The sequence below is a fragment of the Moschus berezovskii genome, chromosome 2 (assembly GCF_049115385.1).
Source record: "Moschus berezovskii isolate FMDL1 chromosome 2, NW_MosBer_1.0, whole genome shotgun sequence".
Classification (NCBI taxonomy): domain Eukaryota; kingdom Metazoa; phylum Chordata; class Mammalia; order Artiodactyla; family Moschidae; genus Moschus; species Moschus berezovskii.
Window position 1 is genome coordinate 4,695,865 of NC_142461.1, and position 20,566 is coordinate 4,716,430.

General features: G+C 38.9%; 1 protein-coding gene across 7 annotated transcripts in view; it reads right to left on the minus strand.

Annotated features, from left to right (window-relative positions):
• The window catches only part of EIF4G3 (eukaryotic translation initiation factor 4 gamma 3), a 370,046-nt gene that overhangs the window by 252,739 nt on the left and 96,741 nt on the right, over positions 1–20,566 (minus strand). For all 7 annotated transcript variants that reach the window (XM_088843307.1, XM_088843294.1, XM_088843302.1 and 4 more), the window contains exon 2: positions 7,756–7,831. Coding sequence is in view for 6 of the 7 variants with exons in the window: in XM_088843294.1 (XP_088699420.1) it covers positions 7,756–7,831 (76 nt within the window). In the remaining variant the exon portion in view is untranslated. The remainder of the gene's footprint in view (positions 1–7,755; positions 7,832–20,566) is intronic.

Consider the following 20,566-nt stretch of genomic DNA (forward strand, 5'->3'; position numbering starts at 1 on the left):
AAGGTAACTCACAGAATGAGAAAAATATTTGTAAGTCATGTAGGTGATACAGGATTAGTATACAGAAAACTACTAACACCAAACAACAAAAAAAAGCAACAACTTTACTCAAAAATGGGCAGAAGGTTTGAACAGACATTTCGCAAAAGAAGATATACAAATGGCCAAGACACATATGAAAAGATGCTCACCATCACTAATCATTATGCAAATGAAAAGCAATACTACACTGAGATTACCACCGCACACCCATCAGAATGTCTACCATCAAAACAAAACAAAACCACCAACAGGCAGAAAGCAACAATGGTGGGTGGATGTGGAGAAACCGCAAGTCCTGGACACTGTTGGTGACAACGTAAAATGTTACAGCCAGGGGGCAAAATAGTACTGTGTGTTTCCTCAAAATATTTAAAATAAAATCATCACATGATCCAGAAATGCTAGTTCCAGGTGTATATTTAGAAGAATTGAAAGCAGAATTTCAAACAGGTACCATGGCAGCATTCTTCACAGTAACTATAATGAAAAAGCAAATCAAGTGTCTATCGACAGAGGAATAGATAAGCAAAATGTGTTACACACATACAAAGGGATATTACTCAGTCTTATAAAGAAAATTTTGATACATCCAACAATATGGAATTCAGTTCAGTTCAGTTGCTCAGTCGTGTCCGACTTTCCGCGACCCCATGAATCACAGCACGCCAGGCCTCCCTGTCCATCACCAACTCCCGGAGTTCACTCAAACTCATATCCATCGAGTCGGTGATGCCATTCAGCCATCTCATTCTCTGTCGTCCCCGTTTCTTCCCACCCCCAATCCCTCCTAGCATCAGACTCTTTTCCAGTGAGTCAACTCGTCGCATGAGGTGGCCAAAGTATTGGAGTTTCATCTAAGTTAAATGAAAGTGAAAGTCGCTCAGTCATGTCGATTCTTTGCAAGCCCATGGACTATACAGTCCATGGAATTCTCTAGGCCAGAATACTGGAGTGGGTAGCCTTTCCCTACTCCAGAGGATCTTCCCAACACAGGTCTCCTGCACTGCAGGCAGACTCTTTACCAGCTGAACCACAAGGGAAATACGACATTCACTAAAAAAGACAAATACTGTATGATTCCACTTATATGCAGAAGGTACTTAAAGCAGTCAAAATCAAAGAGAAAGCAAGCAGAGTGGTGGTTCTCAGGGACTGGAAGAGGGAAGAATGAATAGCTGTTATTTAACAGGTACAGTTTTATAAGATGAACAAAGTTCTGTAATGGATGGTAACGTTATCTGAACAACAACATGAATATATTTAGTATGGCAGAAAGTGAGGAAGAACTAAAGAGCCTCTTGATAAAAGTCAAAGAAAAAACTGGCTTAAAGCTCAACATTCAGAAAACGAAGACCATGGCATCCGGTCCCATCACTTGATGGCAAATAGATGGGGAAACAGTGGAGAAACAGTGGCCGACTTTATTTTTCTGGGCTCCAAAATCACTGCAGATGGTGACTGCAGTCATGAAATTAAAAGACGCTTACTCCTGGGAAGGAAAGTTATGACCAACCTAGACAGCATATTAAAAAGCAGACATGTTGTAGGAGTGATGTGGACTTTCTTGAATTTTACACATTCATAAGTGAATGGTCTATATCTCGTGCCTTTTTTGGTTTTCTGTGAGCTGTAGTTTCTGGGAAATGAGCAGCTCTCATTCCTGTAACTCTGGTAACCCAGTCATTCGTGTGCCTCCTTCATGAGGATTCAGTGCGGCGGTGGTGCTGTTATCCCTCTGATAGGAACTCTAACTCAGTGTAAAGCCCCAAAGATCTGTTACTTATTTTTATTTCATATTGTACTATATTTTATTTACAGTGTTATGGTTGTTTCAGGTGTACAGCAAAGTGATACAGTCATATATATATATATATATATATATATATATATATATATGAATTAACAAAAGCAGTTCCCGTCTTTTGATGGGGAGCTCGTGGTTTATAATATAAATGACATTATTTTGAGAGAGGGTATGGCATTATTTTAGGTATGGCATTGGGTTTTGTACCATTTATTAAATAAAAATTTAAAAATAAATAAATAAAATTAAAAAAAAAAAAAGCAGAGACATTACTTTGTCAACAAAGGTCCATCTAGTCAAGGCTATAGTTTTTCCAGTGGTCATGTATGGATCTAAGAGTTGGACTATAAAGAAAGCTGAGCGCCGAAGAATTGATACTTCACCACTGCTAATGCAAAAGATGCAGGTTTGATCCTTGGGTCAGGAAGATCCCCTGGAGAAGGGTATGGCAACCCACTCCAGTACTACATACTTTTGATAAAACTTACTAAAATATACACTTTAAATAGTACACTTTCAGTTCAGTTCAGTTCAGTTGCTCAGTAGTGTCCCACTCTTTGCGACCCCATGAATCACAGCATGCCAGGCCTCCCTGTCCATCACACTTTAGATGTATTTAAATCACAGGCATTACATATCCTATATATCAAATATAGCTCAATAAAGGTTTTCTTAAAAATAAAGTATAAATAAAGAAATCATGAGTTCAACTGTGATTACAGGACAATTAAGTGGATTTACATCCGGCTGGACACCACTGCTTAAGGAAGGTTGATCAACCCAAGTTACATTTTGTCTTTGTATGCTGAGGTCTCCACTGACATGTTGGCCTATTTAAAATTTATCAGCTCATTTTCTAACTAAAAGTCAGAGCTATAGGATGATAGAACCAAAACTTTACAAAATATAGCCTCGGCTAAAAAGATTTGTGAAATGTTATGACACTAAGGAGTAATTTATTCAAATTAAATAATTTACTGACAGGAGTTTTTCACAAGCAGTTAACAGGACAGCCCTTCTAATCTCTCAGAATATAGACTGCTGCTTCTTGTGAAAATCCCTACTCCATAAAAAAAAAAAAAAAGCTTATTAAGTTTATCTCTGTAATTATGTTAAAAAATAGTCATAAAATCTAATTTCTATAAGTAAGATATACAGTTATCCCTAGGTATTAGAGAGAGATTGGTTCCTAGACCACCCTTCTACGGACGCTCAAGTTTCTTATATCAAATGGCTCGTGTTTGCATCCACATCCTCTCCCATCCTTTAAACCATCTCTTGGTTACACTAAGGCCTAAAACAATGCAAACACTATGTAGATAAGCTGCCAGCAAACGGATATTCAAGTTTTGCTTTTGGAACTTTCTGCAATCTTTTATTTTTCTCCCAAATATTTCTGATCCATGGTTGGCTGAATCTGAGGATGAGGAAACCTTGGATATGCAGGTCTGACTATATAAGTCAAAAATATACAATATGGTAAAACGTCACAATTTGTCCTTAAGAAGCATGCCAATAAGACAGTTATTAATGAATATATTTCAAACTAGCTCATGCCTCTTTAGTTTTATCATTTCCTCTCTACCATAGTACATATTGATCTTACTAGCATTTAAAAAGACTGGCTTTTGTGTTCTTTTGTTCATATGATCAATCACCCTAATGTAATTATGGCTAATGAGGAATAATGACATAAGCATCCCTCTCATCCCTGATCAATGTTCCAAGGAGAAACTCAGAAAAACCAGATGATAACAAAATAATAAGCAGGCCAAAATGTAAAATGAAAGCATTAGAGGAGTCTTACTTTTGATACCTCTTTGAATATCAGCAGACAACTTAACCTAAAATGGCTGATGTAATGCCATACAGCCTCCCTATCAGACATAAAAGAGTGAAATCTTTGATTGTATCATTTTTAAAGGCTGTCCAGGTATCTTTTGCCTTTCAAGGAATTTAACCAACTCAATTAAAGTGACATACGGGCACCATATGCTGAGCCAGGAGGAGGTGAATTGAAGGTTAGCTTTATTTTATGACACAGAAATGATCCTAATGGACCAAGACACTAGAGGACTAAAGACCAATACATAATCTTGGGGCTGAGAAAAGGGGAGACTATGCAGCTGGTCAACTACCCTCCTACTCACTGTTAATATGCACAACGCTGTAAAAGTGAGGAAGTGATCTGAATTACTAAAAATGGAAAAACCGATCGAAAAGTAGACATCATATTTTAAGGCAGCTTTGGTACTCTCTAAAATCCTTTGTCCTTTGAGAATATGCATTTCATATAAATGACATATCAACTTTTTAAATTAACTGAAGGACCACATATATGACAGTAGCTTTTAATACCAGAAGTCAAATCTGATCTAACTCAAAAATAAATTCAAAAACTTTAATGCAAAGAAATTCATGTCAAGTGTGTAACAGATGCTGTGTCCGAGGCTTTTGCTTGTCTCATCTCTAAAGTACTAAGTTTACAAAGTCACGTGTCCGCATTTATGTACCATGTCTACACTTTAACTCAGTAACTGCATTTCTAGAAAGTCATTCTGTAACAATAATCCCAAGTACAGAAAAGGGTTAAAATTCAAGAAATTACTCACCATAGGAAACACTGGAAACAACCTAACGCCTATTATTAACTCCTCACATAGATAATGTTCACATGCATTAATTTTCTCTACAGACCCTGTCTCTCGCCCAGCGTTCACCCCTGTAACCAGCGTCATGCTCATCTACGCAGCTGCTCAGGCACTGATTGCTGGCACCCTCTGTTCCTCTTCCTTCTCTCACGGTCCACATCCAAGCTCGCATCACAGACTGACTCTACTTTCAAAATGTACAGCCAGCTCCACCACTCATCTCCTTCACTGCTGCCAACTCTCAGCAAGGCACCATCATTTGCCTGTATTACAACTAACCTCTTAAGTGACCTTCATGCTTTCCCCTCACAGCCACAGCCACCCAGCCGCATCAGTCTACCCTCCATATGAAGCCAAAGTGCCCTTTAAAAATAAAAAGTCAGCTCCTCTGCTCTTAAATTTCAAATGGCTTTCTATTCACATCTAAATTAAAATCCAAAATCTTTACCATGGTCTATAGTACCCTAACATAGTCTGATGCTCCAGATGCCATCTCCGGACCTCAGCACTGCTGTTTCTTCTACCAGAAATGCCCTTTTCCTAAAATCTGCAATCTCACACCTTCATTTCTTAAGTTTCTACTAAAATGCCATGTTTTTCAGATAAAACTTCCCTGGGAGCCCTAACTAAAGTGGGATGTCCAGTCATTCCCTATCCCTTTAGCTTGCCTCGTTTGCCTCAAGGCATTTATTACCTTGAGGTAATAAATAGGATATCACACACACACACACACACACACACACACTTAACTATTTTTCTATCTCACAAAAAAATAGGCTCTATAAGAACTGCAGGTTTAGTTTGCTCACTACTATATTCCCAATACCTACAACAGTGTCTGACACACATTAAAAGTTTAAAAAATAATCTCTCAAACCTTGATTGAATGTTAAATTCTTACAAGAAAACAGCATACAACGATTTACTATTTAAGACATGTCTCAAACAGCATAGGAAAAGCTAACCTTACAACATAAAAGTGACAAATGAGAATAAAATACCTTATATAGAGCCTACAACAAAGAAAAAGGAAAATATATCAAAAATTGGTTAGAGTAGATGCCTCTAGAAAGTCAGTCAAGATTACTAGAAATTTTCATTTTCTTCTTTTTCCTAAATAAGTTAATGTTGAAGGCATCCTTTCAAAATCAGAAAAAATTATACGTTAAAGAGTTATGCCTGATAAAATTCTACAGCCTTTAAGCTCAGAACTTTTTTCTTTAAGCCACACTGTGGAGTATCTGGGATTTTAGTTCCCCAACCAGTGATAGGAACTCATGCTCCCTATAGTGGAAGTGTGAAGTCTTAAACATGGACCGTCAGGGACATTCCCGAAGCTCAGTACTATAAACAAACAAACAATTCTGGTCTGGAGGAAGTTGTGCCAGAAAAAAACATTAAAGATTATTTTTTAATGTAAGTTGAAGGTTCCCAATCAGCAGAGTGAGCAGATAGTTCACCATCCAAACTGAGTCCATTTTAGGAGTTGCAGAGGGTTCAAAAAATAATTAACAGGTGGTTCAGCTGATCTATACAAGTGTAAACTGAGACTCGTTTTGAGCAAACCAGAAAAATCATGACTTTACTCATTACCCACGTAACAAAGTTCTCTTTAGGGTGACCTTAAAACCTTCAAAAGCAACTTTCTTCATCTCCTAACGCACAGCCCACACATGACTGACTACTCACCATCCCACTGACCACGCCTCTAATTCCTAACTTCCTAGAAGGCCTTTTCTTCCCTTTTCCGTCTAGAAAAGTCCTGTATCTTCCAGCTTACTGCCTCTTCCTCAACGAAGCATGTAATAGCATGTTCACATCTCTCACTCTGGCCACCTGATGTGAAGAGCTGACTCATTGGAAAAGACTCTGATGCTGGGAAGGATTGAAGGCAGGGGGAGAAGGGAATGAAAGAGGATGAGATGGTTGGATGGCATCACCGACTCAATGGACATGAGTTTGAGCAAGCTCCGGGAGTTGGTGATGGACACGGAGGCCTGGTGTGCTGCAGTCCATGGGGTCGCAAAGAGTTGGACACGACTGAGCAACTGAACTGAACTGATATCTCTGATTAAGGTTCTTAACCAGAGTCTTATGAATGGTCTGATGAACATCTGTGAAGTTCTGAAATTATTTGCAAACATATGGGTATATGCTTTCTTTCACAGAAAGCACTGCAACCATTTTCAGATTCTAAAAGTAATTTATAATCAAACAGGCTAAGAATTATTGTTTTATTGTATCAGTTGGATTACAATTATTTACTCACTACATTATGAGTTTCTTTAAAGTACCCTATCCTAGAAATAAATGGTATGATGAAATGAAACATTAAAAAGATATGTCTGGGAATTCCCTGGCTGTCCAGTGGTCCAAAACTCCACATATTCACTTCTGAGGGCTTGGGTTCAATCCCTGGTCAGGAAACTAAAACCCCACAAGCAGTGCAGCACAGACAAAAAATTAAAAACACTTCACAATTCTCCCCTAAATTCCCTTAGACTTACTGTAATATCCCTGAAATCCACTTCTAATTTTACTATATTCATCCTCTTTCAAATTTCCAGTCATGTATGAATTTAAATCATTTAAGATAAATATTTAATTTTACTCTCATTAAAACCACTGTTTTCTAAACTTTCTGCATTTTTACATGCAAAGATTGAAAAAAAAGTAAAATTAAAAATTTAAGGCAAAAAAGTAAAATTTATTAAAACTGAAGGGAAAATCAGTTCAGTTCAGTTGCTCAGTCGTGTCCGACTCTCCGCAACCCCATGAATCACAGCACGCCAGGCCTCCCTGTCCATCACCAACTCCCAGAGTTCACTCAAACTCATGTCCACAGAGTCAGTGATGCCATCCAGCCATCTCATTCTCGGTCGTCCTCTTCTCCTCCCGCCCCCAACCTTTCCCAGCATCAGAGTCTTTTCCAGTGAGTCACACACAAAAAATTAGAACTCAGTATCCTAAAAGAAGCACAATACTTATGGAAGGCAGAAAAGGGAGGAGAACAAACACAGATGCATGAGTCAATCTACCTTAACAGAATGTTTCCTTCAACGTCTACTTCTAACAGTAAGATGACAGGGGAAAAGATCTAGTCACACTACATTATATACATCTAATTCTGTTTGAGATTTTATCGAACTGTTTAGTCAAACACGTATCATGTACCAGTCTAACACTGCTTATTAGAACAAAGGTTCAAGTGCAAAAAACACATACTATCTGACAAACAACCCTGAGAGGAGAACTCACCGTGCTGTACACTGCCGAGACAGTAGGAGTGAAGATTCGATCCTCGAGTGGCTGCTGCACAGGTCCTCTAGGAATTCTAGAAGAGCGAGTTAAGGATAAGAGAACCCAAAAATGAACTGAGCAGTAAGAGCAAATTACAACCACAAAATCCTGTCACCGACCCAAAGTTTGTCATCCAATTAAGTAAGTGGGGCTATCCACTTACTTCTCCAGAGAAACTGGAAAACAAAGTATTTCAAATTTCTTCATGTGATTAGATCAATCTCTCCAAAAGGGATTCCCATGATAACTATTCCATGGAAACTCAAAACAAATAAAAATCATACAACAAACCTGCTAACGTTAGGCCTATGATGAGACTCTAACACCTTTGCTGCTGCTGCTGCTGCTAAGTCACTTCAGTCGTGTCCGACTCTTGTGTGACCCCACAGATGGAAGCCCACCAGGCTCCCCCTTCCCTGGGATTCTCCAGGCAAGAACACTGGAGTGGGTTACCATTTCCTTCTCCAATGTGTGAAAGTGAAAAGTGAAAGTGAAGTCGCTCAGTCGTGTCCGACCCTTAGTGACCCCACGGACTGCAGCCTACCAGGCTCCTCCATCCGTGGGATTTTCTAGGCAAGAGTACTGAAGTGGCTTGCCATTGCCTTCTCCGCTACCACCTTTACTTCAGAAAAAAAGACTAAGGAAGTATAAGCAGGGTATTCAGGAAGATAAGACTAATTCATCAACGTGGAAATTACTGACAAAGACCAAGTCTGCTCTAACTACAATACAACTATTTCCTTGTTCTTCTATTTGAGCTACTACTTTTCCCATCTCTACCCATCAACTCTTCATTTCTAAAAAAAGAGGCTCTCCACCACAATTTAGTTTAAAATATTTCAACATGTTGTTTAAAATATTTCAACATATTCTTCAAAAGAGTATCACTTTATTCAGCTTCAAAACTGAAAGAGCTAAGTTCTTCTATCTGGAAATGGCAACCCATTCCAGTGTTCTTGCCTGAAGAATCCCAGGGACGGGGGAGCCTGGTGGGCTTCCGTCTATGGGGTCACACAGAGTCGAACACGACTGAAGTGACTTAGCAGCAGCAGCAGCAAGGTGATATTTCACCTCTTTAAGAATGACAACCAGAAGAGTGGCACCAAAAGATTAATAGCAGTTATCTCTGAAGACAGGATTACAAAACTGTATTATGTGCCTTTTCTACAATAAAAATAAGTTATTTTTAAAATTTAAATGTATTTTAAAAGACTACAAATGTAATAAACCCAAAATGAGACAGTATCCTTTCTTCCACACATTAATTCTCACATCATGTTCCTTTTTAATTCAGTGAAACAGGAAGTGACAGCTGTGAATAATAACTGTGTAAGAAGGACTACAAGTTGCAGAGGCCTACAAGAATCATTAGAAGTGAAATCCCTCATATCTAAGTTGTAACAGTTTACTGAGGGGAGAGAGGGAAAACCAAACAAAAAAACCCAATGCTTTAGTCATTCAGTATTAACAACACTGTTACCAGTTTTTAGATAGTTCTTTAAACTTAGCAACCTCAGACAACAGCTGGATACCATGCCATCCTCCCCTACACACAAAGAACTGGTTTTAAATGCTGCACTGAGAAATAACAAAGGTAAACCATTCATAAAGGAACTGCTTCATCCAACCCATGTTTTTACGATGTAGAAAACATAAGCCTAACAAGTTTCAGGGCATAAGTCCTTTCTATTAGCTTGTCAATTTTTTCAGAATGAAGACTATCCCTACCTGAAAAAAAACTTACTTTGAATTGTGGTTCTGCACTGTGGTCACATGAATGGTAGAAAACATAAAACCTTTCTTTCTTCTGCAAAGCCAACTACTATTTTTTCAAGAGAGAGTCAACTGTCACTATGTAGGAATAAATTCCAAGCGAGTTATCAGTAGTAGGCCGCAAGGGCTGAACCATACCTTTTCATCTTACAAGGAAAGGTTAAGGCTCCAATTTCTATCAGTCACTTCACTGACTAACAATATTACTGTAATTACCAGACTGCTAAAGAGACAATCATATATTTGGTCAATGTTCTAGTAACAAACATTCTTTTCCCTTGGTCACAAAGAGTACTTACTTCATTTATTTCCCTCTGAAAACTACCAACAGAATTTTATAGATTAATATTATTACCAGTTCTCATCAAGCTACATATCTCCAGCATAAATCACTGGATGCTTACCTGCCTTTCGGCTCAATATAACAAGCAAATAGCTTCTCACAGTACTATTTAAATTTTAATTCCAACAATGAATAGTGTGTAATATGCATGTGAATGCTCCAGAACACACTGTTTTTATTTTTCAAATCTCGTGATTGAAATAAGAGTACTACACCCACTTGACATTTCTATTATGTCATTAGGAAATACAAGCATAATCATTAGCAAGATTGGATAGCTGATATGTAATAACTGAATCAATAACACTTAAACAGAAATATAAATGCAAAAAGAGTTCTAATTTCCCATTTTCTTTCTAATAAAAAATTAAGATAAATTTCAGAAACAAAACTTGAAGCTTAAAGAGTATTAAAGCACGATAGAACTTAAATTGATTATTATAGTACTCGCTACATAACTCTCCACACTAAATGTCAATTAGATAAAAAATTCTCAGAGACCAAATTTCATCAGGGAAATCCAAGGATCTATGAGATTACATAATGAACTGAACATTTCCTACTGTACCATGAAGGAAGGAAGGGGAACTATAATTATTTTTAGCACAAATGTTTACCAACATTTCAAGGATGATGAACTCCACCAGGATGAGCTTCTAAATCTGCGGCAATCACACCTGACACTGGGTTTGACTCAAAGTCAGAACCTCCTCAAAAGGTAGATTCTGACAAATCAGAAAACAAGTAGCTGAAACAAGCAGTGAAAGTCAATAGAAATATTCCTCCAGTCTGCTGAAATACTAACAGTCCATTTACAATTCCCAGGTGAATGTTCCTAAACACTGCCCCACAACACTATAAGAAAAGCTGCTATCCCGATGCGCAGCATAAGCAATATTCTTAAAGTAACAGCCTCAAGTTAACACTGTCTCATTGCGAAAGAAAGCAAGGGTACAAATTCCTTTGCACAAACACTGCTTTAGAGAAGACACAGGCAACTAATTTCAACAGATACAAATAAAGAAAAAGATCTTTTCTGCATTCTTAGTTAACCTTTAAGGCAAAATAGTTACGTTAGTTGATCTATGCTTTCTTTACTTTCTCATTTCTACCTATTTTTGATAATGAAAAGGATAACTTCTATAACATACAAGAATAAGGGCAAAATTTCTAAACTATACTGTATTTCACAAGATACCATACTCGATTTCTCAAAACAAACATCGTTTCAAATACAGCTGGCTTTGGAAATTTCCCTTTAATATTAGTTCTGACCCATAAGGTACATGTCTTTCAAAAATTAAAGAAATCCAATTTAAATAAACCAGCATATCTTGAAAACAACCCTAACAAAAGAAAATTAAACCTAGCTTTAAAAAGTAAATGCACTAAAGTGAATAAACACACCGTCTACCTAATTTTTAATTCTAAAAAAAATCCTGCGTCACTGTTTATGATACAGAAAATTATCCAGATTAGTTCAGAATGTTTTAAAAATAATTTAAGAATGTGCAAAATTATTTTTGAGTTTTTCAGATCTGTCATATATAGAAACTGATTAACCGTCTCCTCCTAGGACAAACTAGATAGACAAAGGCAAAAAATAAATATATAAATAATGGATGTTCACCTCACAACATACACAAAACTTAACTCCAAACTGGATCAAAAACCTAAATGTAGAGCTAGAAGCATAACCTTTTTAAAAGTAAATAAGCGAATAAATCTACATGACCACATAAGTGGCAATGAATTGCACAGGTATGACAGAAACCAAAAGAACAGCAACCAAAAAAAAAAAACCACCCAGATAAATTGTACTTCAACAGAAATAAAACTTGTGTACTTCAAAAGATACCATCAAGAAAGTGAAATGACAACCCACAGAATCGGAAAAACATTTGCAAAGAATATGTGTGATGAGAGACTTTTATCCAGAAAGTATAAAGAATTCTTACAACTCAACAACAAAAACACAACCCAGCTTTTTAAATGGGCAAAAGATCTGAACAGACATTTCTTCAAAGATATACAAAAAGCTAAAAACTATATGAACAGATGCTCAGTGTCACCAGGGAAATGCAAATCAAAACCACGATGAAACACCATTTCATACCCACTGGGATGGCTATAGTAAAAAAGCCAGTGTGGGCAAACTGGAACCCTTATACACTGCTGGTGATAATATGAAATAATACAGCCACCATGAAAAACAATCTGACATCTCCTCAAAAGTTTAAACATTAAGTTGCATTATGACCCACCAACTTCACTCAAGTTAGCAGCATATACACAGTACAGTATGTCCTGGAAAAACCTGTGCATAAATATTTATATATATATATGCAGTATTATTTATAAAAGCCAAAAGTGGAAACAAATCAACTGTCCATCAACTGATGAATAGAGTATACACAAAATGCAGTATACGGTAGAATTTAATTTGGCAATAAAAAGAAATGAAATACAATTGACTCCTAAACAATGTGAGGGTACAGACATCAACCTACCAGCACACTCAAAAATCCACTTATAACTTTACAGCTGGCCCTCCATATCCCCAGCTCCACATTCTCAGATTCAGTCAGCCAAGGACTGTATAGTAGTGTGGTCTTTATTGAAAAAAAGTTCACGAACAATGGGCCCAGAGACTTCAAATCCATGTTATTCAAGGGGCAATAGTATTAATTGTTATGTTACAACACGGATGAACCTTGCAACACACTACCTCTTAAATAATTTTTATGAAATGTTCAGAATAAGCTATGGAATACAGAAAGACCAGCAACTGCTTGGGACTAGGAGAAATGGAGAGATATGAACTGAGGTATGAACTGAGGTAGTCAAGAGGTATAAGTTTCTTTCCAAGGTGATGAAATGTTCTAAAATTGACTGCTGTAATGGTTGCATGTATCTGTGAATGCACAAAAAACCACTGCACTGTACACATCAAATGACTGAATTTTATGAAATGCATGTTTTATTACAATAACTTTTATTTTTTATTGGAGGCTAATTATTTTACAATATTGGTTGGTTTTGCCATACACTGACATGAATCCGCCCCAGGTGTACATGAGTTTCCCCTCCTGAACCGCCCTCTCACCTCCCTCCTCCCTTTATCCTCCCTCTGGGTCATCCCCGCACACCAGCCCCGAGCATCCTGTAACATGCATCGACCCTGAACTGGTGATTCATTTCACATATGACAACATACATGTTTCAATGCCATTCTCCCAAATCATCCCACCCTCACCCTCTCCCACAGAGTCCCAAAGACTGTTCTATACATCTGTGTCTCTTTTGCTGTCTCGTATACAGGGTTATCATTTGCATCTTTCTAAATTCTATATATGCGTTAGTATACTGTATTGGTGTTTTCCTTTCTGGCTTACTTCACTTTGTATAATAGGCTCCAGTTTCATCCACCTCATTAGAACTGATTCAAATGCATTGTTTTTAATGGCTGAATAATACTCCATTGTGTATATGTACCACAGCTTTCTTATCCATTCATCTGCAGATGGACATCTAGGTTGCTTCCATGTCCTGGCTATTATAAACAGTGCTGCAATGAACACTGGAGTACATGTGTCTCTTTCAATTCTGGTTTCCTCGGTGTGTATGCCCAGGAGTGCGATTGCTGGATCATATGGCAGTTCTATTTTCAGTTTTTTGAGGAATCTCCACACTGTTCTCCATAGTGGCTGTATTAGTTTGCATGCCCACCAACAGTGTAAGAGGGTTCCCTTCTCTCCACACCCTCTCCAGCATTTATTGCATGTAGACTTTTGGATAGCAGCCATTCTGACTGGTGTGAAATGGTATCTCATTGTGGTTTTGATTTGCATTTCTCTGATTATGAGGGATGTTGAGCATTTTTTCATGTGTTTGTTAGCCATCTTTATGTCTTTGGAGAAATGTCTGTTTAGTTCTTTGACCCATTTTTTGATTGGGTCATTTATTTTTCTGGAATTGAGCTGCAGGAGCTGCTTGTATATTTTGGAGATTAATCCTTTATCAGTTGCTTCATTTGCTATTATTTTCTCCCATTCTGAAGGCTGTCTTTTCGACATAAATCACAGCAGGATCCTCCAAGACCCACCTCCCAGAATATTGGAAATAGAAGCAAAAATAAACAAATGGGACCTAATTAAAATCAAAAGCTTCTGCACAGCAAAGGAAACTATAAGTAAGGTGAAAATACAGTAACTTTTTTAAAATATTAATCCTTTCCTTTGCTGAGAAAAGCTTCATGAAAGATAAGGATGAGAGCTGTACTACTGGAGACAGTAGGAAAGTAAGAGAAGCAAATTCCAGAATGAAGCCTTCAGCTGACAACAGTAAAGCATCCTCAGATAATTTCTATTTACCTAAACAGCATCAAAGACAGAGCATCTCAAACCCAAGCATGAAACTGTGCTATAAGAAAAGACAAAAATAAATATAAATGAATTGAAATTTGACATTCTCAAGTACAGGCACCAAACATGCAAAAGATCCCCAAAAGAACATCTTGAATGACCCAAACTGGCAACTACAGAAATCTGAGGCCACAACTTTAGTAACTGTGATATGGACAAAAGCAAAACAGAAACTGTATTCTCAAACCTAAACAATATGGACATATCTACTCCTACTTTAACTGAGCAATCTATAACAATATGATTTTTTAAAAAAGATACCAAGGCTGAGTGCTGAAGAATTGATGCTTTTGAATGCTGTTGAAGAATATTTTTGAGAGTCCCTTGGACTGCAAGGAGACCAAACCAGTCCATCCTAAAGGAAATCAGTCCTGAATATTCACTGGAAGGACTGATGCTGAAGCTGAAACTCCAGTACTTTGGCCACCTGATGCGGAGAGCTGACTCGTTAGAAAAGACCCTGATGCTGGGAAAGACAGAAGGCAGGAGGAGAAGGGGACGACAGAGGATGAGACGGTTGGATGGCATCGCTGACTCGATGGACATGAGTTTGAGCAGGCTCCGGGAGCTGGTGATGGACAGGGGGGCCTGACGTGCTGCAGTCCATGGAACATGACTGAGCGAATGAACAGTAAGCAATGTTTTCATACAAATTTGGCTTCAAAGCTGTTTATATTTTTCCACTAAAAGTGCACTGAAATAAAACTAGCCAATTTCAATATTTTTTTCAATTCAGTTTACTGTGAAGCTATTATTAATAATTCAGGTCCAAAATCCCTCATTGTAACTCAGAATTTTTCCACTGTTAGAGAGTCAATACAGTGGCAAGCTATTCCTTATAGTATATAACATCTTCAGCAAGGTCTTAGGCAGCACTTTTTAATCAAACACATTAATACCTCTACTACAAAATATATGAATATTCAATTTTCTGTATTTCTGTCCAGAGTTTTTAGTTTCCCTAAGCTGTTTTGATTTTAGATTGCAAGCCTATACCTTCTTTCCCATTGTGTTTTAGATTTAAAATACGCTGGAAATCATTTTAGTATTAACAACCAGAACCATTACATTGCATTTTTTAAAAAAACAAATACAGAAACATTAGTCTCCAAGTGCTTAGCCAGAAATTCCCTTCTTCTGACTCTGGTTTTCCACCTCAGAATCACCACATGTAACAAACTGATTTCCTGACACTCACATTTAAATTTACCCAGAAACATACTCTACTTAGGGTTTTTGTTCATTTTTTTTATATACAAAAAATGACCAATACTGCCCCCCCAAAAATGGCTGTTGACCATGTTGTTAGTTTTTTTGAAGAACTTCCATACTGTTTATCATAGTGGCTAGACCAACTTACATTCCCACCTGTTGAAAGTCACTCAGTCATGTCCAACTCTTTCTGACCCCATGAACGTCCATGGCATTCTCCAGGCCAGAACACTGGAGTGGATAACCTTTCCCTTCTCGAGAGGATCTTCCAACCCAGGGATCGAACCCAGGTCTCCCACATTGCAAGCGGATACTTTACCAGAAGAGCCACAAGGGAAGCCCAAGAATACTAGAGTGGGTAGCCTATCCCTGCTCCAGCGGTTCTTCCCGACCCAGGAGTCAAACCGGACTCTCCTGCATTGTAAGTGGATTCTTTACCAACTGAGCTCTCAGGGAAGCCCTTCCCACAGTCTGACTCTCACATAGTCAACTCATATAGTCAAGTCTTTTTAGTCCAATTCTTAGGGAAGGTAGTGAGAAGTTTTATTGTAATTATTCAAAAAGGGTGTGCTCACCTAGTGGACAGTCTTCTGAGGGATTCAGTTCAGTTCAGTCGCTCAGTCGTGTCCGACTCTCCGCGACCCCATGAATCACAGCACGCCAGGCCTCCCTGTCCATCACCAACTCCCGGAGTTCACTCAAACTCATGTCCACAGAGTCGGTGATGCCATCCAGCCATCTCATTCTCAGTCGTCCCCTTCTCCTCCCGCCCCCAACCTTTCCCAGCATCAGAGTCTTTTCCAGTGAGTCAACTCGTCTCATGAGGTGGCCAAAGTATTGCAGTTTCAGCTTTAGCATCAGTCCTTCCAATGAACACCCAGGAATGATCTCCCTTAGAATGGACTGGTTGGATCTCCTTGCAGTATAAGGAACTCTCAAGAGTCTTCTCCAACACCACAGTTCAAAAGCAATAGAATGGTTGGAGGGTTCCAAATAGGAAAATAAGTGTGGGAGGGTTCCAAAAAGGAAACAATTACTGATGTAACAACATGAATGAATTTCAAATGCTAATTAAGTGAAAGAAGCTAGACTCAAAATGTCTATGCATCCATTTACAAACACTCTGGCAAAAGCAGATCTACAGGGGCTACTAGGGTCTAGGGAAGCAATTACATTACATGATCCAGCAATTGCACTCTTGGGCATATATTCAGACTAAAATATATGCACACCTATGTTCACAGCAGCACTGTTTACAATAGCCAAGATACATAAGTAAACTAAATATCCATTTACAGAAAAACTGGATAAAGAGATGGTATGTGTACACACACACACACAGGAAAACTATTCAGTCATAAAAAAAGAAAAACCAAAATAATGCCATTGCAGCAACATGGATGCAACTAGAGATTATTATATCAAGTGAAGTAAGTCAGAAAGAGAAATACATATATCGTATTACTTTATGTGGAATCTAAAATACTACATAAATGAACTTACCTACAAAACAGAAACAGATTTACAGATAGAGAGAAGAGACTATGGCTGCCAGGGGCAGAGCTGAGGGATGGATTGGGAGTCTGAGATTAGCAGATGCAAACTATAATATATAGAATGGACTAAAAAGGTCCTACTGTACAGCACAGGGAACCATATTCAACATCCTATAATAAACGAAAATGGAAAAGAATATACATAACTGAATCACTTGGCTGTAGAGCAGAAACGAACACAACACTGTAAATCCACTCTTCTTTAATAAAATTGAAAACAGAATGCACTGAAGGAATGTAACTGGGTGATGAACTTTCTCATCGTCAGTACGGCAGGGCTGCAAAACTGCATTTGTCAGAAGTCATAAAACTACATGAGTTTCTCCAGAGGTTAAGCAATAGAGTCACTAAATGACTCAGCAATTTCGCCTCTAGATATATACGCAAGAGAAATAAAAATGTGTGCACACAAAACTAATACATGACTGCTCCTATCAGCAGTATTTCCAACAGCCAGAAAGTAGAGACAATGTTTCCAGCAACTGATGGACAAAACTGAGGTGTATTCATACAATGAATTTTCAGTTCAGTTCAGTTCAGTCGCTCAGTCGTTTCCGACTCTCCGCGACCCCATGAATCACAGCACGCCAGGCCTCCCTGTCCATCACCAACTCCCAGAGTTCACTCAAATCCACTTCCATCGAGTCGGTGATGCCATCCAGCCATCTCATTCTCGGTCGTCCCTGTCTCCTCCCGCCCCCAATCCCTCCCAGCATCAGAGTCTTTTCCAGTGAGTCAACTCGACGCATGAGGTGGCTAAAGTATTGGAGTTTCAGCTTTAGCATCAGTCCTTCCAATGAACACCCAGGATTGATCTCCTTTAGAATGGACTGGTTGGATCTCCTTGCAGTCCAAGGGACTCTCAAGAGTCTTCTCCAGCACCACAGTTCAAAAGCATCCATTCTTCGGTCATCAGCTTTCTTCACAGTCCAACTCTCACATCCATACATGACCACTGGAAAAACCATAGCTTTGACTAGATGGACCTTTGTTGGCAAAGTAATAGTGTCTCTGCTTTTTAATATGCTGTCTAGGTTGGTCACAACTTTCCTTCCAAGGAGTAAGCGTCTTTAAATTTCATGGCTTGTTTGGCAATTAAAAGAAAGGGAAATCCTGATACATACTACAACATGGATGAACCTTGAAAACAAAATGCTAACTGTTTTTCCATCTATTTCCCATGAAGTGATGGGACCAGATGCCATGATCTTTGTTTTCTGAATGTTGAGCTTCAAGCCAACCTTTTCACTCTCCTCTTTCACTTTCCTCAAGAGGCTTTTGAGTTCCTCTTCACTTTCTGCCATAAGGGTGGTGTCATCTGCATATCTGAGATTATTGATATTTCTCCCTGCAATCTTGATTCCAGCTTGTGCTTCTTCCAGCCCAGCGTTCCTCATGATGTACTCTGCATATAAGTTAAATAAGCAAGGTGACAATATACAGCCTTGACGCACTCCTTTTCCTATTTGGAACCAGTCTGTTGTTCCATGTACAGTTCTGACTGTTGCTTCCTGACCTGCATACAGGTTTCTCAAGAGGCAGGTCAGGTGGTCTGGTATTCCCATCTCTTTCAGAATGTTCCACAGTTTATTGTGATTCACACAGTCAAAGGCTTTGGCATAGTCAATGAAGCAGAAATAGATGCTCTTCTGGAACTCTCTTGCTTTCTCCATGATCCAGTATTTTTTTGGGCTCCAAAATCACTGCAGATGCTGATTTCAGCCATGAAATTAAAAGACGCTTACTCCTTGGAAGGAAAGTTATGACCAACCTTGTTAGTATATTAAAAAGCAGAGACATTACTTTGCCAACAAAGGTCCGTCTAGTCAAGGCTATGGTTTTTCCCGTGGTCATGTATGGATGTGAGAGTTGGACTGTGAAGAAAGCTGATCGCCGAAGAATTGATGCTTTTGAACTGTGGTGTTGGAGAAGACTCTTGAGAGTCCCCTTGTACCGCAAGGAGATCCAACCAGTCCATTCTAAGGGAGATCGATCCTGGGTGTTCATTGGAGGGACTGATGCTGAAGCTGCAACTGCAATACTTTGGCCACCTCATGCGACGAGTTGACTCACTGGAAAAGACTCTGATGCTGGGAAAGGTTGGGGGCGGGAAGAGAAGGGGACGACAGAGAATGAGATGGCTGGATGGCATCACCGACTCTGTGGACATGAGTTTGAGTGAGCTCCGGGAGTTGGTGATGGACAGGGAGGCCTGGCATGCTGTGATTCATGGGGTTGCGGAGAGTCGGACACGACTGAGCGACTGAACTGAACTGAAGTGAACAAAAGGACAGAAAATGCTAAGTAGTCAAAAAGTATAAAAGAAAACCACTGGTGGATGCTTAGTCCAGAGAGGACTGATGCAAATGGGGGAAGGAGGGATGCCTGCTAAAGTAAATAAGTTTCTTTTTGAAGTAATCTAAAATTAGGGTATAAGGCCATGGTGATAGTGAAACTAATCTGTAAATATACTAAAAATCAATAAACTGTACATTTTAAATGGATGAATTTTATCATGTGTGAATATCTCAATAAAGCTGCTACTTAATTCTTAAACAAGTATTTAAAATATTAAAAATCCATGATGGGGTAAGAACTTTGTTTTGTCTACTACTCTACTCACAGATACTAGAATGTTGCAATAGAGTCATAAACTCAAAATGCTTCATCATCACAATCTAGTCCGTTAGACATTTTTTTTTAAGATAGTGATTTTTTTTTTGGCCATGCAACACAGCTTATGGGATCTTAGTTCCTCAAGCAGGGATTGAACTCTGCCCCAGCAGTGAAAGCTCCAAGTCCTAACCACTGGACCGCCAGGGAATTCCTTAGTCCACTAGAGTTAAACGAAGTATGGCACATCCTAAAAATCTATATAGCAAAGAGAAATTTAATGCAACAGTAATAATAATAAAAGGACTTCCCTGGTGGCTCAACTGGTCAACAATCCACCTGCAATGCAGGAGACCTACATTGGGATCCCTGGGTTGGGAAGACCCCCTAAAAAACGAAAAGGCTACCCACTCCAGTATTCTGGCCTGGAGAATTCCAGGAATTGTATAGTCCATGGGGGTCACAAAGAGTCAGACACAACTGAGCAACTTTCACTTTCACTTTCTGGGCTTCCCTGGTGACTCAGATGATAAAGAATCCACCCGCAGTGTGGAAGTGAAAGTGAAATTCACACAGTTGTGTCTGACTCTTTGTGACCCCATGGACTGTCCATGGAATTCTCTAGGCCAGAATACTGGAGTAGGTAGCCTTTCCCTTCTCCAGGGGATCTTCCCAACCCAATGATCAAACCCAGATCTCCTGCATTGCAGACAGATTGCATTGCAGTGCGGAAGACCTGGGTTTAATCCCTGGGTTGGGAAGATCCCCTGGAGAAGGCAACTGGCTACCCACTCCAGTATCCTGGCCTGGAGAATTCCATGGACAGAAGAGCCTGGCAGGCTACAGTC